This window comes from Equus asinus, chromosome 15, assembly GCF_041296235.1.
Source record: "Equus asinus isolate D_3611 breed Donkey chromosome 15, EquAss-T2T_v2, whole genome shotgun sequence".
In the NCBI taxonomy this organism is placed as follows: Eukaryota; Metazoa; Chordata; class Mammalia; order Perissodactyla; family Equidae; genus Equus; species Equus asinus.
Genome location: NC_091804.1, coordinates 24,068,182 through 24,091,634, shown reverse-complemented (window position 1 = coordinate 24,091,634; position 23,453 = coordinate 24,068,182). Strand labels below are relative to the sequence as shown.

The window sequence follows — 23,453 nt, the reverse complement described above, 5'->3', positions numbered from 1 at the left end:
TGGATGTGAAGAGCCCATGCAGGGCTTTCTAACGTGTGCTTGCTTTTTCTGTCTGTCAGTTCATTCTGCTCCAACAAGCATCGAGTGAGGGAGGCACTTCAGCCACCATCATCATCCGTGTTTTATAGGCCAGAACAAGGAGAGAGGTCCATTAGCTCCAAAGTCACAAAGCTAGGAGGGATCTGCAAGGACTCAAATCTGAGGCTCCCTCTGCCAGAGCCAGACTTGAACTTGCAGGCAGAGAGCAAGGCCAAAGTACAGGTCTGAGGACTAAATCAAGCCCAAGTGCTCTGAGGCACATAATAAAACACAGATTTTCAACCTCCTGACTCGGAATTTCTGGGGACAGGCTTTAGACCTGTCCATCAACTCCCGCAGGTGATTCTGAAGCCCACCAGTTTGACAACCACCAGCATGAGGGACTCCTAAATCCTAATCCAGCCAGAGAACCCATTTGTTCACCTATCCTCTGCACAGCACACAACTTGCCAAGCAAACCAAGCAGCTTATTCAAGTTTACCGCACCAGTGACCGAACCTCCATTAGTCTCCTCAGAAGACGTTATGTGCCTCAGCCTAGAGCCAGGTCAGTGGACTCATGTCAGAGGTACACACAGTATCAGCTTCATCCTTCCCAGGTGGCTTCTCAGTTGACATTACCCGATAGTATCTTCACAAACTCCACGCACTCCTGGAGGAATCTTCTTGTAGATTACCGACACATACGGTGTCAAACTCCTTCTGAAGGTGCACACCATTTCAAGGAAGGTATCCTACCATTAACTCTTAGAGGAAGTAATGTGGGTGCAATTCTAGTCAAAGTCATCAAGTTGAGTTTACAGAGGATCCATAATTGTGGTATGTACTCTAAACATCATACAGAAAACTACCTTCTGCCCATTTAATTTTATTTCATACTGAAAATGGCAGCAAGTCTCCTTTTGAATTCATTTCTTATGGCACAGAATTTTAAAAGGGAGGAAAAATGGTGACAATTTCAGTTATTTTATAGATTAAAGTTATATTCACTGCCTTTGAAACATACTTTCAGGAAAAATAACAACAAAAAAGTATCTCCCCATGGTAGGCACCAAGCATTGTCCTGCCGTACTTCTCGGGAGGAAACAGCCTTAAAAGCCTTCACGGCTGAGCCAGACTTCTGAAAGACCGCTCACAGTAATACGAGCACGTCAAACAGCAGGAGGCTGAGAGATGTTAAAGAGGAGAACCAAGAAAAAAGGAACAGGTTTAGAAATAAGCACATTTAAAAATACAGTGAAGGATTTGAAAAGACCAGTTCTCATTTAAGAAAGAAGCATTGGTACCTGTCATTTGAACCTACAAGAACATACCCAGGGCAAGACAAATTTCAGAAGCCATGACACTCTTGAAATACAGAATTTTATTTAGAAACTGGTTTAAAGTAGAAAAAAACCCTGTCAAGAAAGATCAGGTGGAAAATGGGTTCCCAATAAAATGGAATTTTAGGGCAACAAAAGTCTAAAAGGCCACAAGAGAGAAAGAGCACCACTGTTATTTGAACAATGGCTAGTTACTTGCATTTTTTTGGCATTGTTAATCACTGAATCTGGGTTTTCCTCTGAATTCCACACAGAGCATGCACTACACAACAATTTTTTCATAAAATACCTGCTTTCTACACACATTTTAGGACAAGCTACCACCAGAAACAAATCAATACAAATACATCAGGGGCTGCACAATCTCAGTAGTGGGTGACACACATTTTGCAGAATTTTGCGAAACAAAGGAACTGAATAGGCTATGGGCAAAGGAAATGAGGGAGTTAAGGAATGAAATACTTTAAATATTAATAATTAATTCAGACATGGTACTGTATTTTCTGCAAAAGAAAATTAACATTTAGTAACACACTAACAAATTTTATCTCCAAAGAGATTAGTGCACTGGCAAAGTATTCCGGTAACAGCGGAGGGCTCTGGACAGCAGGTACCGAAAACACCCAGCTTTGCAAATCCCAAGGTAGCGATGGCCTTCACCGATCACTCCCTCTGCCAGAGGTCCAGGAAAGAACTCGAAGCATGGTCACCTGCCTGCTGAACTTCCACTCTAAGCAGCAAAGTTTAAGGAGCCAAAGAGGAGTCCCCAGTGGGCAAGGGGAGCAGAGAAGAGAAACACGTTAATGTAAACTTAAAAGACAGTAAAATGGGACATGACCCTCATTCAAATCCCAGAGGTGAGGGCAAGTCCCCATAAGTAGTTGTTAGATTTAAAAACTGGACACACTTCATTTCCCAAAAAACACAATACATAGAATTTTCAGGGATCATTGGAGAAATCGTCAGAGAAATGCTCAATGAAGATCAAGCTCTTCACCTCAAACACCTCAGGGCTGAACCACACCCTCTCTTCAACCAGGCAACAATGCCTCTTGCTTCTTAGCAGGGATGCAACTGGGCAAGGACACCAAACGGCTTTACAGAGCAACTTTTCAAACTTTCCTTCTGGGCCAAGGTCCAGGCCTATGAGGATTCAAGCAGCCCTCAAGGCCTGTGAACAGCAGGTTCCCAATGTTCCCATGTGTGGCCCCCCTTCCTTCCCAGACACAATGTCGAAACATAAAATCTCCTGTCATGTTACATTTTCTATTTTGAAATATGGAAGCATATTTTAAATACTCTTAAGGCATTTATTTATTAAAATGTTCTCTGCCAAGATTTCACATTAGCTTAAAATTCAAATCAGTCTTTACATTTCTCTGCTGAGGTCTCCCTCTCAGCGTATTACACAAAAACACCTTCTCCAGCAATCGTTACCAGCATCCACACGGTGAGCCCCATGGTCAGCCTCTTTGTTCCTAGGTGAACCAACTAGATGTTAATACTGCTCTGCTACAAGGTAAAAGCTCCTAACTCAAACTTATCGGAAAAGGAGTGAAACTTCTGCAAAGTGCACTTTAAGAAGAGGTACTTTTTGCTTATGAAAAGAAACCAGTGAGTCCTCTAAGAATAATAAAAGGGAGTATTTTACAGTTAAGCACATGATTTGGAGTGAAGAATTCGGATGTTGCTCTGCTGGTCCGGGCTGTTAATACTCTTCTTGTTCCTCCTGTGGGCCCCCTTCATCCGGTATCACAAAGCCTTCCTAAAATGGGAAAATAAGAGGGGAAAGCCATTACTCAATACTAAATGACGGATCAGTTTCTACTGTGGACTCACTTTCTGCATATTTAAAGCCTCTCAAAGTCAATGGTTCTTCCTGTCTCTATCACACACTTGGCATTTAATGGCACAAGACCAACTGACCACAACTTTATTATGTAGGCAGAAGAATCATCTCTCACAAGAGGCAAGAACTGAGCACACTCAAATTTACCCTCAAACTCTGGGGGTGATGCATGCACACACGGTCTTGATTACGGTGATGATTTCACACATCATCAAGTAGTACTGATATATATCTGCAGTTCATTCCGTCAATTATAGCTCAGTAAAGTTGCTTAAAAAAAGAAAATTTACCCCTGAAGTCACCATTAAGCTCAGGACCACACCATCTCCTCTCAATAAATCATCAGTCCAGCCAGGCTTTGCTTCCCACATTCCTTTGACTCCACTTAGGAACCATGCATGCTACTGTGGGTAAAAGACTGACCCAACATCGTGGCATGGGAAAAGAGCAGATTCGTGGCTCCCACCTCACCTCGCGCCAGGGCACTCTGGCATGTACTAATGGCTACACTACCATCAAAATTAGACTTCCAGGGCCGGCCCTGTCGCTGAGTGATTAAGTTCGCACACTACACTTTGGTGACCCAGGGTTTTGCAGGTTTGGATCCTGGCCATCAAGCCATGCTGAGGCGGTGTCCCACATAGCAGAGCCAGAAGGACCTACAACTAGAATATACAACTATGTACTGGGGGGCTTTGGGGAGAAGAGAGAAAGAAAGAAAGAAAGAAAGAAAAAGAACAAAGAAGATTGGCAACAGATGTTAGCTGAGGTGCCAATCTTTAAAAACAAATTAGATTTCGTCTTCAATCACCACCTTTTTTTTTTTAACTAAATCTCTAGGGCTGAATTTAGTTATGATTCCACTAAAATAATACTGAGACTCGACCAAAGACTCTCATATCTTCACCATCTTTGTTTTCGTTATCTAGCAAAAAGCAATCCCAAAATAAGAATTTATTGAACAAATTATCAACTCTTCAGTCATCTGCCTGAAGCCCCCAAAATTCATCTGATTTGTTTAGAGGACAGTGCTAATAACAGCATTAATGTCACCTCATATTTGTATACTGCTACACATACCACAAAACACTTAAGACACATACTGGAGTTTGACCTAGAGACCCTGGTAGGTATACAGAAGAATTCTTAAAAACACAGCCATTAAAGAGTGGACACAGTAAGATACCAAATTCCAAATCTAGGGAAAATCAGCCTTCCCTGAGCAGCTAACATGTCATGATTAGCATCAGCAGATGTGGCTGTGTGACATACATGGATCCCAAGAAACAAGACCACAAAGGCCTGCGAGGGAATGGGAAGCAGGCCGCACCTGGAAGGGAAGAGTGAGGTGCACTCTGATGGCTATGGGCAGCAGACGTCACCAACGGGCCACATGCCTGGTTATCAGAGCATACCTGGGGCCCTGATAAAATGGGGGCAGCACCTGAGGCTGAGGGGTCCAAGCTACAGGGACTGGAGTGGGGATGGTGGGGTTAAGAGCATTCTGTGGCACTCATCACCTATCAGTGGCCACAAACTAGAAAGGCAGGGTAAGTCAGCACTCTTTGTCCTATTCCTGCCTCAAAAGCTCCCAGACCTCAAGGCAGATGTTGAAGCTAGGCAGAGGCTCCCTCTGGCTGACTTTGAGGGTCAAAGCCGAAGTCTTTTGATGAATACTACACTGGAACACGAGAAGCATTGGCACTGAGTTTGCCAAAACCAACCAGATAAAATTTTCTTAGGTGGCAAAATGGCAAGAAAATATCCTCATAGTCAACACGTACATCTGTGGCATAGAGAATGTCCACAATCCTCTGTAACACAGGGTTGTTTTCCCCCTCGTTCTCCTGGCATATCAATTCAATGTTCCTTAGCTTTCCAAAGTAGAAATCTCTCTCTTTCTCCAAGTCTTCGACGGTAAGTTTCAATACGTTGACCTGCACAAGACATTAAAAAGGGTGAGACACCTGGCATTCATGTACCAATAACACATCAGACAAACTTCTAGCCCAAAAGGAGATGTGGTCTTTAATCAAACTCTCTAACGTGGACAAAAACCCACTGTAGTTTAATGTCAATTTTCTTCAGCCCTAGATAAATAACATGGGCTTGTTCACTACCACCTTGACTATACTAACTCTCAGGAAAGGGCAGACTACACCAGGAAACACGCAGGAACTTCCCAGGCACTGAGAAAAGATCAGGGAGAAAAACTATGGGAGCCTGAGACAAACAGACAAGCAGAATCCACAACCCAGCCCAGCAGGATGGCAGACAATCATAAATTGAGTCCTTACAGGGCACTGGTCCATCAAGTCCAGACCTCTCTGCATATGGAGGTCAGCAAAAGACAGGGTCTGGTCCAAGGGAGCAGGGTAGAAATGGCGAGCCAGGAGGGGAAGACTAGCCAAAGATGATTAATATTAGCCAAAAACAGCTAGGACCAAGGGAGGCCTGGGCACGGAAAACTCAATGATTCTTCCCAAAAGTCTCAAAAGGGAGAGGACAGTGGCAGCAGGGAGCAAACCCCACCACATTCCACTGCCAGCTCCACTGAGCATCTCCTCAGCTCACCACACAATGCTGCAGGATCCTCCAGGAGTCCCAGTGAGGGGCTCTAATTTCCACAAAGCGGCAACGAAGGAAGAAACCTCAGTGCGCAGGCCAAGACTCTATCTAGCCAAGAGTAATAAAAGTCATAAGGACTCTTACGGTCCTTTGTGTATTTTAAGCACAGTGTATCTTCATTCCCGTATTCAAATCTATGACACATGAATTCAATTTAATGCTCACTAAATGCAAATCACACAGCATCCGTGCCACATAAAATCCTCACAGGACTTACAGGCTAGGCCACAGGGCAAGCCAAGCCAGGAAATCACAGGGGCAGCTGCTGAGAACAATTTGGGTAGCAGGGAATTCCAAGAGCCAAAAGCACCCCAGAAATCTAGTTCAGCCTTCTGAATTTCTAGCTGCAAAAACTGAATCAAACAGCTTACCTAGCTTCCCCACACTTCTTCTGATCAAGAAGCCAGACACAACCAAGGGATCGAGCCCCGTCCCAGGGTGGAAGGAAGCTCCCCTTCAGAACCTGTAGTCAAGAAGCACTCAGAGGTGAAGCGCAGGTGACTGGAAGCACCAGGACCATTTTGTTAAATACTTAACTTCCATGTTCATCATCAAAAGGCTGAACAGCCCAAACCAGAACCAGGTTTGAGATATCCTTTCACTATTCCTTTATCAGTCACAGAAATCACTTTTAAAAATCATTGAAAGTTTCGATAAAGCACTACCATTACCTAGTAGCCAGCAAATCCAAATCATCCACCTCCCCCCACTCACCCCTCCCTGTTTTACTGCTACTTGTTTCCTTTCCTTCAAGTCTCGTTAGCCCCAAAGGGGAGCACGAGAGGGGAGAGAAGGGCAAGAGCTGACCAACCTCAGCAGTAAGCAGGAAACTGCCCTGGATCCTCAGCTCCAAGATCCAAGCACCAGGGAACAGGCCTTCCCATCATATTAGCGACCAAAGAGGAAAGGACAGTCAAAACAGCTTAAAAAGATATGCTAGCTTGGACTCCATCTGCACACTCACGTTTCACTAGTACCTCCCTCAAAACCCATTTAAACCTTCTCTGGCCTACAAATCATCAAGGTACCAGAACCCAGCCTTCTGGGTCCCACCTGTAAAGCCAAAGCAGCACTCCTCCTTGACAGCACTCAAGGAGCACGTATCCACAGAGACAGTGAGTATACACTAAGTCACTGGCTTTCACTTGGTGCTCTTCTAAATGCTTATTTATGAGCTTATTAAAAACCTGTGGCTAGTAACCACTGTCACTCTTAGAACCTTCTCTTGTAGTAAAATAGCTATAACCTAAGAAGCCCAAGGAGAACGCTTTGGACCTGCATTGGCCAATATGGTAGCTAGGAGCACTTGAAATGTGGCAAGTGCAATTGAGACGGGCTATAAATATTAAATACACTCTAAATTTCAAAGACCTATAACAGTCTTGAAATGAAAAACATCCCACTGATAATTATTTGTATTGATTACACGTGAGAATGATACCATTTTGGATATACTGGGTAACGTGTTATTAGAATTAATTTAACCGGGCCAGCCCAGTGGCACAGCAGTTAAGTGTGCAGGTTCTGCTTTGGCAGCCTGGGGTTCGCAGGTTCGGATCCTGGGTGTGGACATGGCACTGCTTGGCAAAAGCCATGCTGTGGTAGGTGTCCCACATGTAAAGTAGAGGAAGATGGGCATGGATGTTAGCTCAGAGCCAGTCTTCCTCAGCAAAAAGAGGAGGACTGGCAGCAGTTAGCTCAGAGCTAATCTTCCTCACACACACAAAAAAGAATTAATTTAACCTGTTTCTTTTCACTTTTCTTAATGTGACTACTAGAAAATTGTAAATTATACATGAAGCTCATATTTCTGGTTTGCATTCTGTTTCTATTGCACAGTGCTGCTTTAGACTAAAATCAACTGAGTAAATTTCTCCCGGATGACATAAGAATGTGGAATTACTGCCCATCTCCCAAGGATATGAATACTACAAGGTAATTTGTAGAATACACTGTTCTTCTCCTAGCCTAACAAGCCCCTCTGGCTCTATTTCCCACACAGGTCACGGCCCCAAGACGTCCACACCTTTATCAAGGGGCACATATTCAAATACTTTCAGGGGCCAGAAAGAGCACGTATGAGCCAAGGGAGTCAGTTACAGGGGGTGGTGGTAAGGACGTCAGTGACCTGGAGAGAACCTCAAATCCTTCATATGAAGAAGAAGAATAAACGAAAACCCGGTGCAAACCAAATAAAGTACTTCTGAGGCAGGGCTGGACCATGTGGGTGCGAGGCAGGTTCCAGACCCAGCTCAAGTGACTGAACCTCTCCGAGCCACACTGTTCTTATCCGTAAAACCTCACAGGGCTGCTGCACAACTGAGATTAAAGTGCCTAGTAAAGTAATGACACACACTCTAAAATTGTTAGTCACTGTTTAATTATTATTAACATTCACGTATTTCACCCCAAAAATCTGATTCCTGTGAACTTTTAGAAACACTACATAACCTATTTCACTCTATCAAAACCGCAGAGAAGGGGCCAGCCCCGTGGCCAAGTGGTTAAGTTCGCATGCTCCGCTTCAGAGGCCCAGGGTTTCACCGGTTCGGATCCTGGGCGCGGACATGGCACCACTCGTCAGGCCATGCTGAGGAGGCATCCCACACACCACAACTAGAAGGACCCACAACTAAAAACACACAACTATGTACTGGGGGGATTTGGGGAGAAAAAGCAGAAAATTAAAAAGAAGATTGGCACCTGAGCTAACAACTGTTGCCAATCTTAAAAAAAAATTTTTTTTTAAAAATACACTGTAAACCATTCATTTAAAAAAAAAAAAACCCACAGAGAAGAACGGTAATAATCACAACTGTCTTTTATCCACTGCCATTTACCCCATTTATCCCAAACACCACTCCAGGCGCTTGACATAGCATCAGCTCGTAATCCACTCAGCTACCATGACCAAAGCACTAGCCCCACTTCGCACGGGACAGTAAGTGCAGAGAGGTGAACTGACGCATCTCAAGGAGAAGGAAGTGGCAGAGCCAGAACAATCTCCAAATCCGCGCAACCCGAAGCCCGTGCTCCCTCCCCTAGGACACTAGCTGAGCCAGACAGCAGTCACATGGAACACGCTGCACCTTCTCCTAGAGGGCACAAGATCAACCCTGCGCTAGCCACCCAGTCCCGGCATTTACTGTTTTCCTCTGAAGCTGTGTCCTGTGTATATCCACATCTGGAAACCAACAGTTACAGGGAAGTCTCCTTATTCTCCAGGATGGCGTACTTGGAGTGACAAGTGACACACAGTGACAACACCCAGAGGGTGCTCAAGGCAGCCACACTAATGGGGATGGTGACCCAGTCACCCTGACACTCCCAGGGCACGTAGGACCATGGGGCACACACAAATCAATGAATAAAAACACAAAATGTGACCTCTGAGCAGGCTCTTATGTCCCATCTCCTGGGAGCAGGGTCAGGGTCGCGAGAGCTTCTGGATTAAAAGTGAGGTCTTTTTCCTCAGGTTTTAGGACTCGGCTTTTAGGAAAGTAAAAGGGTTCAATGACAAACTCAGGGGCATCACAAAGCACCCCTGACTTTAAAACCGGAATTAATCAAGAGAGGCATGCAAAAGCAAACAAACAAACTGCAAGAATTAGTGAGAAGATGTCTAAATGTCTAAAATTTGTTCTGCTCCACAGAGACTTCTGACAAGTACCTTCAGGATATTTAACTAATCCTGAAGGAGACATTTCAAATGACTGACCTGTTAAGAACAGAAGAGCAACAGGCTTTTCATACCAGTTCCACTCTCAACCTGAATCTCTAGGGACCCAGGATTTCAGCAGAGACACTGTGGAATCTTTTTTTATTTACTTCTTTAAAAAGGAACTTTCCTTTATCTTCTGCCACAGTCAAAATTCAAGAGGCACTTTCTGAACCCCAGAGACTCCTGACAGCGTACCAGACTTTCAACAGGGTTCTATCGTATGGGTGGGTTTCCAGACAGCCATCGGTCTCCATCACACTAACAGATGTCAGAAATGCCTGACCAGCCCCCACCTCCACATTCACGATCCCCACACCACACCAAGTGCTCACACGTGACATAAGGACCGCTTCTGCAAGCAGACAAGGCAGGTCTCCCTCCAAGAACACAGACAGGCTTCCCCTGATGAGCGCAGCAAGTGTCCTCCCCCCAAGGACTCCCACCTCGGATGGAGAGGGGGCCTACCTGCTGCATCAGTTCGGCTGCCTCGTCATCCCCGTTGCCCACACCAGGATTCTTTCGCACCACACCCGGGCCAGCCTTAGGGGTTGCTGTAGTTCTGTGTGCTGCAATGGGCCTCTGTGGAGCTGAGAGAGGAGCAGAGGTTTTTTAAGAGAAGAAATTTCAAGACAAGAAAAACACACCAGACAAGAGGAAGCTGTGACCAACTGCCCTCCACAGCTATGCAGTGAAGGGACCCGACGTAGACAGCCCAGCATGCAAGACAACACACCCACGCTGGCCCAAAGTGATGTTTTATCCTGGCAGCAGAGTTAAGTACCAATTTTAGCCACAATCTTCTGTGCTGGGAATAAGTCCTTCTGTGAGGTCTTTTTCCCGCTGGGGTGAACAGGACTATCATCTGAAAAAGGCAATCGTTATGGTGCATGAAGATGATCTACCTTAACCCAGCTCGAACCAAGTCCACATACAGGGCAGCTTCAGGGAGCGAAGGCAAACTTCACACCAGGGCTGAGCTCTCAGGCCCAGCTGTTGCCAGGTGCCCACAGCTCCCCAACTGGAAAGTAAGATGCCTCCTAATTCAGAACCGTGGGCTCCCTGGACCGGGAAGAGGAGGGCGGTAGAGACTGCTCTTATCACTAATTACTTCAAACCCGTCGCTTGCGCACCTTTGAGGTGGTGTTCAGAGGGGTAAGGAGAGAACAGCAGCACACACTACGATTTACTGATTTCTCTCAGTTGTAATAGTCAAAGGCAGACAAGGAAAAGGAAAACGCAGTGAAGGGGCCAACCTATCTACAAGTTAAAATCATCAAGAATGCACTACCTCAAGGAGATTTATCAATCATGATTCTATTCACTCATTCCACAATTATTTTGTAAAGCTTGTACTTTATGCCAGGCTTAGAAACACGTGATCTTCCTAACACCCCAAACTATTCAATACTCATAAGGCCTTTTGCCCGCAGTAACAGGCATTTCCTTAGGATGATCTCTAGTATGTGTTTATTCCGAAGACTAACGCTTAATGCAAGTCTCCACGTGCCCGTCAGCAGCATCTGAAATATGAAATGCACAGGGTTACCTATGCAGTTCGCCATTCTAGGAAGCTAAAGAATAAAAGTACTCAATATCTGGAGCTATCGGAACCCTGACATACTCTGCTGATGGGAATGTAAGATAGTGCAGCCACTTTGGAAAAGTCAGGTAGTTCTGCAAAAGGTTAAACAGTTATCATATGATCCAAGAATTCTGCTCCAAGATATACTCTTAGATATACACCCAAGAGAAAAGAAAACACACACCCACACAGAAACTTGTATAGGAATGTTCGTAGCAGCAGAAGCAGCATTATTCCTAACAGCTAAAAAGTGGAGACAACCCACATGACCATCAACTGATGAATAAATAAAATGTGGTATAGCCATACAATGCAATATTATTTAGCCATAAAAAGGAATGAGGTACTGACACATGCTACAACATGGATGAAACTTGAAAATATTATGCTAAATGAAAGAAGCCAGACACAAAAGACCAAATAATCTATGATCCCATTTATATGAAATATTCAGAATAGGTAAATCCTAGACAGAAAGTGGATTAGTGGTTGCTTAGGGTTGGCTGGGGGCGGGCGGGGGTGGGGAAGAAAAACGGGAAAACAGGAGCGACTGCTATTGGGCACACATAAGGTTTCTTCTTAGGGTAACAAAAATGTTCCAAAATTGATTGTGGTGATAGTTGAACACACTTGTGAACATACTAAAAACCATTCAATTATACACTTTAAATGGGTGAACCGTAACAGCACATGAATCATCTCAACAAAGCTATAAAAAGTACTCAGTGTCCCTCTCTACCTACCACACGGATCAGCCTCTCTCTCAAGGTACTACGGGACCTTAACTAATGTTCTTGCCACCTTCTGAAAAAGGAGTTAGCATCTATAGAACATCCACTTGCCCTAAAGTATACATATGTTCTATGAATATACTACTGGAAACACATTTTGGGAAACCTACCAGGCCAAGACCTTTTAAAGAAGGTTCCTGCCCCTGCCTCGCACATTCCGCTGGCATCACAGCAAGTCAAAGCCACTTAGGAGCTAAAGTTGTAGGGAAGGGCGGGGAAGCACTACGTAAGCACGGGAAGCTGGTCTGCAGAAAGAATCATGATGCAGAGAGCCAAGAGCAGTCCCTGAGAGACCTAGAAAGTTCCTTCAGTTCCTGGGAGTTCAGGTCTGGTTCTAACTTCCCTTCCTAGGGCTCTGTGAAATGTCCTTGTGTTCAAACTAAAGCTCTCTTTCATGTGAGCTAACCTGAGGGATTTCTATTCCATACAACTAAAGAGTAGTGACAAAACTGCATACTCACTCAGTAATTCACTCAGGCCTCAAGAACAACCCTCTGGGGCAAGTACTGAAATTCCCATTTTATAAAGGAGGAAATTGTCGGGCAGAGGTGAAGTGGCTTACACTGGGCTACAGAGACCTAAGAACACATACAGGTCTGCCTGATGCCACGAACCACACTCCCGCCACAGGGCTGGGATTATGCTCCTTAAGCTCCCTAAACCTATGGCTACTCGGAAAATTCTAGTTGAATGATGAATGAATGAATGAATATCTGGAATACTATTATTTGGAAATGGTGTTTGTTTTGTTTTTTTACCTGCACTGCTAGAGCTGAGAGGTTTCTTCGGTTTGTTCAGAGCTGGAGCAACAAGGGAGGGAGCCACTGCGGTTTCTTGACCTTGTCTGGCAGCTACAGGGTCATAGTCTTTTCCATCATAGTTTGCATCAAAAAACTTCTTGAACCACTGAACGAATTCAAAATTATCCTGAAACTTTCCTTTTACTAATTTGTCCACAGGAATTATCTGCAGAGAAACATCAAGACTGTTTAGCTCAAAGCATGAAGTTTTTGGCAAGCATCAAACATGTTCATGCACCAAATCAGTATAAAGCACTGCCAAAAGGGGAAAAAAATATTTTAGAGGCAAGAACTTAGTGCTAAGTAAGCCCCTGGAAGTTCATAGAGCAAGTTTCATTCAGTTTGCCTTCCACAGAGTACCTAAACCGGCCAACCCCCACCCAAGTCCATCAAAAGGAATAAGAAAAGCAAGAGCAGTAGGTGTCATATATAAGTCACATGCACACATCCTAAGATGCGTCATTCCCATGTAACTTGCACAGCCACAGTGCCTGTCACAAAGAATGAAATCCAGAGCACAAGCTAACCACAGGTATCTACCATGAACTCTGTTAAAGAAAATTCTGTCTTAAAAATAGGTCAAGGTGGGGCCGGCCCCTGGCCGAGTGGTCATGTTCACGCGCTCCACTTCGCGCCGGCCCACAGTTTCACCAGTTTGGATCCTGGTTGCAGACCTGGCATCGCTCATAGAGCCATGCTGGGGTGGCATCCCACAGAGCACAACCAGAGGGACCTACAACTAGAATATACAACTATGTACTGGCAGGGGGGCTTTGAGGAGAAGGGAAGAAAAAAAAAAAGGAAGACTGGCAACAGATGTTAGCTCAGGTGCCAATCTTTAAAAAAAAAAAGGTCAAGGTACAGACTCAGTCACACGGTAGATTTCTACAAAATGCTATGATGTTTTTCAAGCAATTCCAATCCTATCAAAACATATTTTAAGGACCCTGTACATTTTTTTTATTGTACAAGAATGCTGTGTTATCAGGTATTACTTCAAATCATTGGACTGTGGGCCAGAGCTTAACTATCTTTTAACTCTTTAAGGATTCCAGCTGCAATGGTATTTTTATAAAAAAGAATGTATGCAATGATCTGAACTATATCCACCCCTCTGAGCAAATAAATATAACTTTTTAAAATTACTTTGTATAATACTAAAACGTTTACAAATAAAATGTTATGACCACAACTCACTTTAAAATAATCCAGAAGTACAGGGGGTGGGGTAGAGGTAAAGCTGGAACAAAACTGGCCCGAAGCTGACAATCATTGACACATGGGAGATCAGCACACTATTCTACTTTTGCATGCTTTAGAAATTTTCCTTATTCAAAAAAATATATATAATTCCAGAAAAGAAAAAGAAAAATCACTGTATATAAGCTACACCTAGTTTAACCATGTCTGGTAACTAAATGATATTCTTAAGACTACAAATGCACATTTTATATTGTACAGAGACAAACTAAAATAAAAATAAGACTGATTTCAAAGTAAATAAAAAACAGATACACCAGCAAGACAATTAGGGGATGATTATAAGCTTTACTAAAATAAATGTCTTCCCCCCCAAAATGGTTTAAAAGGATAAACCCTTCTAATTTAATTGGGGGGGGTAGGGATTGCTTAATTTTGCAATAATCTATTATCTAAAAACAGAGATAATATCTGTCCTAATGAACCCGGGTGAACCATGTTTCTAGTAACTTCAAATAACCTTGGGGGCAAACAGAACTTCCCAGTACCTACTAGAGATCTTCCTTGTACCTTGCTATAACAAGTATTTCTAGAATCTTCCCTATTAGAACTATTTACTCTACCATATGGTATGCTTTACAGAAGTAAATCCAGAGATTAAAACAGTTGGAGCTGCGACTAATTGAGATTAAACAGTAATATTAAAAAAAAAATCACGGGGCCAGCCTCGTAGCCGAGTGGTTAAGTTTGTGTGCTCCACTTTGGCAGCCCAGGGTTTCACCGGTTCGGATCCTGGGCACGGACATGGCACCATTCATCAGGCCATGTTGGGGCAGCATCCCACATGCCACAACTAGAAGGACCCCAGCTAAAAACAGACAACTATCTACTGGGGGGATTTGGGGAGAAAAAGCAAAAAGAAAAAATCACAGGTACAGATTTACAGGTTGATTCCTCCAAATGGTTACTAACTTCATGATGAAGAAAGCAGACGGCGAGGGAACTGGTGGTAGCAGGGCAGAGGGAAACTCTGCTCCTAGTAAATTCTGCATTAACTGGAGAAATGATAATTATGTAAATCGGGAAAAGAAAAAAATGTCCAAAGTTATTGGCCAACATCTACATCCTCAGTAACAACCACTAGTTAAGAAACAACCTAAATGAAAGAATAAAATTGACTCACTTTGTCAACACCCATCCTCTTAAAACCTGCCTGCAGGATTTTGAAGTTCTGGATGTACTCGTGTTCAAGCTTTGCTTGGAACTTCACTTTCTTCAAGGCAACAGAGCCAGGGAACAGCATGTCCATAAACTGACAATAGGCAGCCCCTGAATGAACAACAGAAGAATAAAATATACACCAGGTCATTAAACACTACTAGTAAATAAGTGGGGTGAACTTTTAGCCAGACCCACTTAACCCACATACCATTTAAGAAGTTGTAAAGTGAACCTACAAAACCCAAAAGCTTCATTACCACTTGACTCTCAAGTCAATTTTTTAAATCTATAATAAGACTGTGGTTTTACCTGATAAGTTCTACAACACACTTGCAACTCGGAAGCCTATGATGAGGAAAAAAGGGATGTTTCTATGAAATTTGAAAACTACTCTTTATAAGAAACCAGCATGACAATAAAATGACCACTACAAAGAAAAATGAATGCCTAGAAAAGAAAAAAGGGAAACAGAGATGACACTGTCTGATTTGTCACAAGGACTTACCCTCCTCCCCAGTGGTGGGAGGGATTTCCCAAGTATTTCAAAGATCCGTCCTCTGACCTAGGTTAAGAAAATGGTTTTTCTAAGATGTCTGTCTTTCTGAGCTTCTTACATCTCTAAATAAACTTAACCTATCATTTTATACACAAAGTTGAATAGAAGACATATTTGTGTTCCTCCCTTTAAATTTTTTTAATTTCAAAGGCAACTCAAAGAACTTACCACATACATTTTAATCTCATTTCCTCCTCCCCAATTTCATTCCTTCCCCCACTTGCCCATTTTTTTGATCACCACCCCCAAAAAAGTGTTTTCTTGGTGCTTAAAATTTCCAGGAATGTTACTTCTCTAATGCCTACCAAACTGCACCTTCCTGATACAGGGCAGGCTTCCCTGTGCACTGACTGCTCCTCCAGGGCTAATTTCGCCAAAGAACAAGCCAAGGAAGACGACAAGAAATCCAGTGACTAAGCAATAGGTGGTGTGCAGAACACAGACCACCGTAATACGCACATTCAACCTACTTTAAATCAGGCCAAGCTGGCTCCCTGACAGTTTTGGCACAAACAGTGCCATTATCATTATTTTTGGAAAGATGCAAAGAGAGCAAAAGCACTTCAGTGACCAGAGTGACATTCTTAGCAGAAAGGAACATCGGAAAGTGAAAGCCTGATTTTTTCTCTTGAGGAAGATTAGCCCTGAGCTTACATCTGCCACCAATCCTCCTCTTTTTGCTCAGGAAGATTGGCCCTGAGCTAACATACATGCCCATCTTCCTCCATTTTATATGTGGACGCCTGCCACAGCATGGCTTGACAATCGGTGCTAGGTCCATGCCCGGGATCCAAATTGGCAAACCCCAGGCCGCCCAAGCAGAGCATGACAACTGGACTGCTACACTACCAGGCTGGCCCCAGTGAAAGCCTGATTTTCGAGGTGGCTGATTTATTTACTCATCCAACAAAAATATACTGAGGGAATTTTATGCACCCGGCACTGAATTAGCAATATTTATATTTTTTAAAATAGGGACACTAATAGCTTCTTAAATTCTAGAGGACAATGACCCAGTTTCTTTAAGAAACTAAGAGCACGACGAAGAGGAGTAATTGTTAAATTCTAAAAGAGATTTAAAAGTCAATTTACTATTTGCAACATATAGATCTTATCTGGATCCTGATATATAAGAATCAACTTAAAAAAAAACCAGACACGGGGCTGGCCCGGTGGCCGAGTGGTTGGGTTCGCACACTCCGCTGCAGGCGGCCCAGTGTTCGTTGGTTCGAATCCTGGGCGCGGACATGGCATCGCTCATCAAACCATGCTGAGGCGGCGTCCCATATGCCACAACTAGAGGGACCCACAACAGAGAGTGTGCCACTGTGTACTAGGGGGCTTTGGGAGAAAAAGGAAAAAATAAAATAAAATAAAATAAAATAATAAAATAAAATAAAAATCTTTAAAAAAAATAAAAAAATAAAAAAAACAAAACCAGACACACACACACGCAAAAATAATCTACTAAGCATCTATACCCATAGCACTGCTCTACATATGAAAGATATTTTTCTGAAACAGCAAAATAATGTGCATTTATTCCCAAGCCATCCATGGGACTTCCAGCTCAAGTCAACCAAAACTACCTAAAAAGAGGAGTCATCTGCTTGCTTCTCAGGAAAAAACCACTTGAAGAACTATCAGTTTTTATTTTAGAGCTGGAAGAATCCTTAGAGCCATTATAAATTTAAAAACTGAGAACCAAAAACTATGTCCTAAGACCACAGAGGCCAGAGACCAATCTTAGGATCAGACCCCAGGTCTCCTGAATCCCGTCTGCTGCTCTTTTCAACAATACCATTATCCACTCCCTCAGAACCCCTTCAGTTGAATAAAGAAGCATTTCCTGGCTCAGGGAAAAAAAGAGATACAGCATGCTGCCACGCTGACTGAGAGAGAAGCTCAAACAGAGAGTTTATACATAAAGAAAAACAGTAAGACCCCACTAAAAATGGACAACGCAGTTGGACAATTCACAAGAGACATGCAAATGGCTAACAAACGCTGGGGGTCTAGCCTAAGGAAGCAATTTTAAAAAATAGGGCAAAGATTTACACAAGAAACTGGTTACCATAACTATTCACAGGAGTAAAAAATGGAAGCAACCTGTATGTCCAACAGTAGAAGCAATAAATTACATAAATTTTAGCACACCATCTGCCTGAGAGAATATTACACCAGCACTCAAAATATATTCTTTTTCATTTTTGGGGGAAAAGCTCAAGATGTAATATCAAAAGAAAAAGATACAAAACATATCTATGTCTTCATATACGTAAAAATACCCATCTTAATACATATGCATAGAAAAAAACTAGAAGAAAACACAACGTATTAGGTTAAACCATATGAAATTACTGTTCTGTAAATCAAAATGCCTGAATAATGCCAAAACTAGAAGGACCCACAACTAAAATATACAACTACGCACTGGGGGGATTTGAGGAGAAAAAGCAAAAAAAAAAAAAAAAGAAGATTGGTCACAGTTGTTCGCTCAGGCACCAATCTTTAAAAAAAAAAAAAAATGCCTGAATAGTGGCCATCTTTGGAGGGTGGTACTGAACGCATTCTATTTTTTAAATATTTTATTATGTACTACAGTGAATATTACTTTTATAATCAGAACACAAAAAAAGAAGGTAAGTGCTTAAAAGAAAAAAGTTTATCAACTGCTTTTTCCGAAAAGGCTGAAAATTCCTGGCCCATAAATGTCTCGGCTGGGTACAAAACAGGTTAACAAGGGGCCTTCCTTCCAGTCTCTGCCTTAATGACAAAGGCTGACAACAGAAGCAAGGCTAGAAGAGGAGCCCTCTTAGACGGCCGCTGTCCCAACGACCTGCAGCTTCAGGACGCAGACAGACTTAGGGCAGGACCAGCTGTGCCACTGCATCACTGACTGCCGCAGCCCCACCCTACCAGGATCTGCGCTGCAAGCAGAGAACACAAAACAAGAGCATAACGCTGTCCCCGCTCCAAAAGCTTGCAATATCTCAGGCGTGCTGGCTCTCAAGCCTTTCGAGTCAAGGGTCCCTAGGAGAATTAGATGAAAGCGGCAGCCAACATTCTACCCAGATCCAACAGATGCTCCCCTAACCGGAAAACCCCAGAGTGAGAACTCTCGATGTTTTAACACAAATACACAGGAAACACACTCTGACTATTAAATCTGAGAGTGTTCAGGCTTCAGGGAGTGAGTGAGGCTTGTGTCATCCTAAAGGATGAATGAACTTTGGAAATAGAGGGCTGTGAGGAATCATTAAGGCAGACATTAAAAATCAGCCTCAAGGTATTTTAACATGGGAAAAATAATCCTACTTTAACTTTAAAAGCAGGAAACAGAACCATACAACATATGTGTGCTTATATTTGTTACTTATTGCAACAGTCTGTAATAGCAAGAGACTGAAACCAACCAAATGTTCATTAATAGGCACTGACTGCGGAAATTACACCGCCATACAAGAAAGTGGCATATAATACACAGATATGGAACACTCTCCAGAATATACAGTGAGATTAAACATGCTACCATTAGTGTAAAAAGGGAAAAAAGAGAATACACACACACATAAAATATGGCTAGATGGATGTTTTTTGCTCGTTCATACACATTCTCTCTGAAGGCTCTCTGAAGGTGATGACACGTTTACTTCTGGGGCAGGGAACTGGGTGGCTGGTAGACAGGGTTAAGAGGGAGACTTCCCACTTTTCATTTATCTTCTTGTTCCTGTTGAATTTTAAGCCATTTTGACACTTTCAGTCACTCAAAAAATAAAAACCATATACAGTATGTCAACTATATTTAAAAATTATAGGAAAATATTGAAAGTACAGCTAAAATGAGTAACCTCGGGCAAGCTGCTTAACCTCTCTATGCCTCAGTTTCTCTACCTATAAAATGGGGACGCTAGTCCTTACCTTCCAGGTTATATATGTAAAGCACTTTGGAAAGTGTCTGGCCTATGGTAAGTGTTCAATAAATAAAGCTGTAAGTTAAAAAATACATATATAGGGGCTGGCCCCGTGGCCGAATGGTTAAGTTCGTGCGCTCCGCTGCAGGTGGCCCAGTGTTTCGTTGGTTCGAATCCTGGGCGCGGACATGGCACTGCTCATCAAACCACGCTGAGGCAGCGTCCCACATGCCACAACTAGAAGGACCCACAACGAAGAATATACAACTATGTACCGGGGGGCTTTGGGGAGAAAAAGGAAAAAAATAAAATCTTAAAAAAAAATAAATAAATAAATATATATATATACACACAGCTAAAAGATAACAATGACTACCATTAACTTGGGACATTACAGCAGATTGCGGTTTTCTTCTTAATACATTTCTATAACGAAGACTTATTTACTTATAAGCAGAAGAAAACTGGTTTCTTGTCTTTTGTTTTGCTTTAATTAAGGCAAAGAAAAATCAAGGAGGTGCTTGATAAGTTAGGCAAAAAAGGTTAAAGAGCTACTTCCTTAAGCAGAGGAGTGACATAATAAAAATGGTTTCTTACAAAGGCTGCAGACTAACGTGGCCCAACAAGAGGAACGGAGGAGGGGGACCCAGTGTCCAGTTAGGAGTAAACTGAAAAAGGGCCAGATCCAAAAGACCCTTCAGAGACATACAGAACTTTGAGAATTAGCTTCAAAAGATGCTCTCAGGCCTGCGACACTGGAAGAATGGTAGAATCATGGCCCAAAATGGAGTGTCTGCAAAAGGGAGCCAACTTAAGGAGAAAAAGTGGGGGAGGTCTGGTTAGGGGCACGGGCACATGCCCTCAGAGCAACACACGACCAAAACTGACAAGCTGTTTTACAGACACTCAAGAGCTAGCAGGACCCCACAATAAGCTGAGGAAAAAGGAAACCTAGCATCTGCCAGGGCACATCAGGACACCTCTCCCATTCCGTACAGCACAGGAACTATAAAGGAGGCCAGGTTGGAGAGAAGAGAAGGGGGAGCTGAGAACACTGAGGGAGAGTCACTCTACATGTTCAAAGCGCAATGCTGGGCCCTTGGAAAAGTGAAGAGAAGCCTGCATATGGAATGGAACTGAGGGAACACAGGAATGGTTGACAAAAAGCAACCAGCCTCCCTTTTTTGACACAGCAAGCCCTCATTAAAATCATTCTTTGTGATCAGGGATTTTTTCTTGATGACTATCTTTCCAAAACACTTGATAACTAGCTCCCTAAAACAGGGAGACTACAGAATATAATGAATCGTGAAACAACCTGCCAACTCTGTCACTGAAAGCTATCCAACCTTATCCCACTACAAAAGCCAAGCAGAGGCTTGTTTCACTGTTGGGGGGCGGGGAGCCCGCAAGGCTGACAAAACTCAGCCATTTCACAGGCAGCCAACACATTAACAGTGCAGGGCCCCACAGCTTTGCCCTCTCGAGGGAGAGGCCTATTCCCACCTTTCAAAGGTTGGGTTTGGTAGACAATTCTGGTCTGCTTGATCCTCTGCTCATCAGAGGCATCAGGAGGGAAAGGCACCAGTGTTCAAGGCTGCTGGGATTCTCCCTGGGCCTCAGTAGACTTAGCAAAGAGCTGAGGAGCCTCACTTTCTCTATGACTCCAATCCCCCGGAGGCAGCCCTTCTTCAGGGACACAGTGTGCGGCTCATCCTGTCTGGTTTCATAGTGGAGGCCAGGACCTGGTTTTCTAAACACCAATGTGAAACACAATGCAACCATCTACAAACACAGAGAAGTCCTACACAGCTTTCAAAAAAACAACTAGCTAACAATGAATAAAAGTTTGTTTACGTATCAGTTAAGTGTCCTGCGCTTGCTACTTTCTGGGGAAAAGCACTTTATCTAGGATAAGAAAAATGGCAGGCCATGCTGAAATTCTTCACAGATCTTTATAGAGACAATTATTATCAATTATATAATTTACATTTGTTTAACTCTCTTCCAAATGCTTCTTTTAAAAAGGTTTAACACGTACACAGCAGAAAAAGTATGGGCTGTGTGGTCAAAAAGATCCGGGTTCAAAACCAACCTTTGTAAGGCATAAGCTGTGCCCCATTGGCAGTCTCCTCCTCTGTAAAACAAGGATGTGCCCCACCTCAAGAGAGCTACACTCACCTCCAGGGTCTGGCCCAGAATCAATGTCTGAGAGCTATTTTCACAGGTGAGTCTCACCACAGCCCAACATGGGGCCAGGTCTACTACCCCGTTTACAGACAAGGAACTAGAACATTAAGGGACTCACCCAAAGTCACAGGGCTCAGAGCAGACTGAAGCCTCTTCATGGCCAGTCCTGACTATCCATGACAGCTCCCTGTCTGAATGAGAGAACCCTGGGGCCAGATCAGCACATGTACAACTTTATCTACACATGAAAAGAGATCTCATTTTCCAATTAACTAAGTGGAATATACTTTGGAGTGTATTTCTAGAAAGAGGTAAATTTTAGAAATTGCTGGTAAAAAAGCTGGCTCCAATGAAAACTAGGATGACTTCACCCCCACATTAGTCACCAATCACGGGGCAAACAAGTGCTTTAAAAGCCTCAAACAAATGGGGATGTGGCGATGAAACTGAGGAAACTAATCGAAAATGGGGGAAGGCAGTACAGATCTAAAGCTAACAACCTATGCCCACAACTAACAGAGTAACTAACGTTTAATAAGCCTGGCTCTTGGGCACCACCGTTTCACTGTACAGCATCATGCGGAGCCTCCCTGTGACCACCCGCACAACTGAGATTAACCCTCCCAAGGGAAACAACAGGACAAGCAAACGAAACTCAGACCCAGACTAGGACCCAGCTATAAAATAAGGAAGTTCAAAAGCTGAATTCATAAAAAAAAAAATCATACAAATGAGAGCAATCATTTTAAATCAGTCCAAATGGCACCAGTCAGTAAAGGAAAAGTCTGGAGAGTGAGTAGGATACAGAGGTTGAAGAGCAGGGGCTCTTGGCATGACGAAGGTTCAAGTCTCAATTCTGTTCTGGGTTGTGTGACCCTGGACTTGTTTCTCAATTTCTCTCAGCCCATTTCCCCACCTGTAAGACGGGGTTAATAAACATCCCTACCTCTTGGAGGTACAGAGAGAAGGAAACGAAGAGATACCTGAAAGGCATTTACATGACCCCTGGCACAGAGGCTTCAATGAAAGGATTACTGTTCTTGTCACACTGGGAGAGGCTGAGGGTTCTAATTCTCTAACCTACACACAAGATAAGAACTTAAGGAGCAGCAGAATACACATCTCATCCTTCTGGAATATTCTTCACCTCACCTATCTGTCAGGACAGTTAGGGGCAGTCAGCAGAACTCTCAAAAGGTGTGACAGGAAGTCTTTAAAGGAAGTAGAAACTGGTAACACCTTCATGAAAAATAATTACCAAGAGTCTAAAGTTTATACTCTTTGATCTAGCAATTCCATTTCTAGGAATCACTGAGTAAATAAACTGAGATAAGATTTACATTAATAGATACTCAACCTACCCATTATTCACAATGGAAAAATTACAAACAATCTAAATCCAAAAACTGGGAAGATTTTTAAACAACTCCAGCATATCCAGAAAGAAATAGCACACAGCCATTAAAAATAAACACTTCCAAGATACTGAATGACAGCAGAGAAGATCCACAATCTAACATTAAGTGAAAAAAGCTGGAATACATACAACTATTTAAGTGCACAGAAAACTGAAAGAAAACATCCAAATGGTGGCTTTCTCTGAATAATGCCACTACCAGCATTTTTCGTTTTCTTCTTTCT

At 43.0% G+C, this 23,453-nt stretch overlaps 1 protein-coding gene across 2 annotated transcripts in view; it reads right to left on the bottom strand.

Moving 5' to 3' along the window:
- Nucleotides 1-1,386: 1,386 nt before the first annotated feature.
- Nucleotides 1,387-23,453, bottom strand: part of MAPRE1 (microtubule associated protein RP/EB family member 1) — a 28,118-nt gene continuing 6,051 nt past the window's right edge. For both annotated transcript variants that reach the window (XM_014845079.3, XM_070485746.1), the window contains 5 exons: nt 15,115-15,260; nt 12,690-12,897; nt 10,024-10,145; nt 4,994-5,146; nt 1,387-3,125 (listed from right to left, as the gene is read on the bottom strand). In XM_014845079.3, the coding sequence (XP_014700565.1) occupies nt 3,069-3,125; nt 4,994-5,146; nt 10,024-10,145; nt 12,690-12,897; nt 15,115-15,260 (686 nt within the window). In that variant the 3' untranslated portion in view covers nt 1,387-3,068. The remainder of the gene's footprint in view (nt 3,126-4,993; nt 5,147-10,023; nt 10,146-12,689; nt 12,898-15,114; nt 15,261-23,453) is intronic.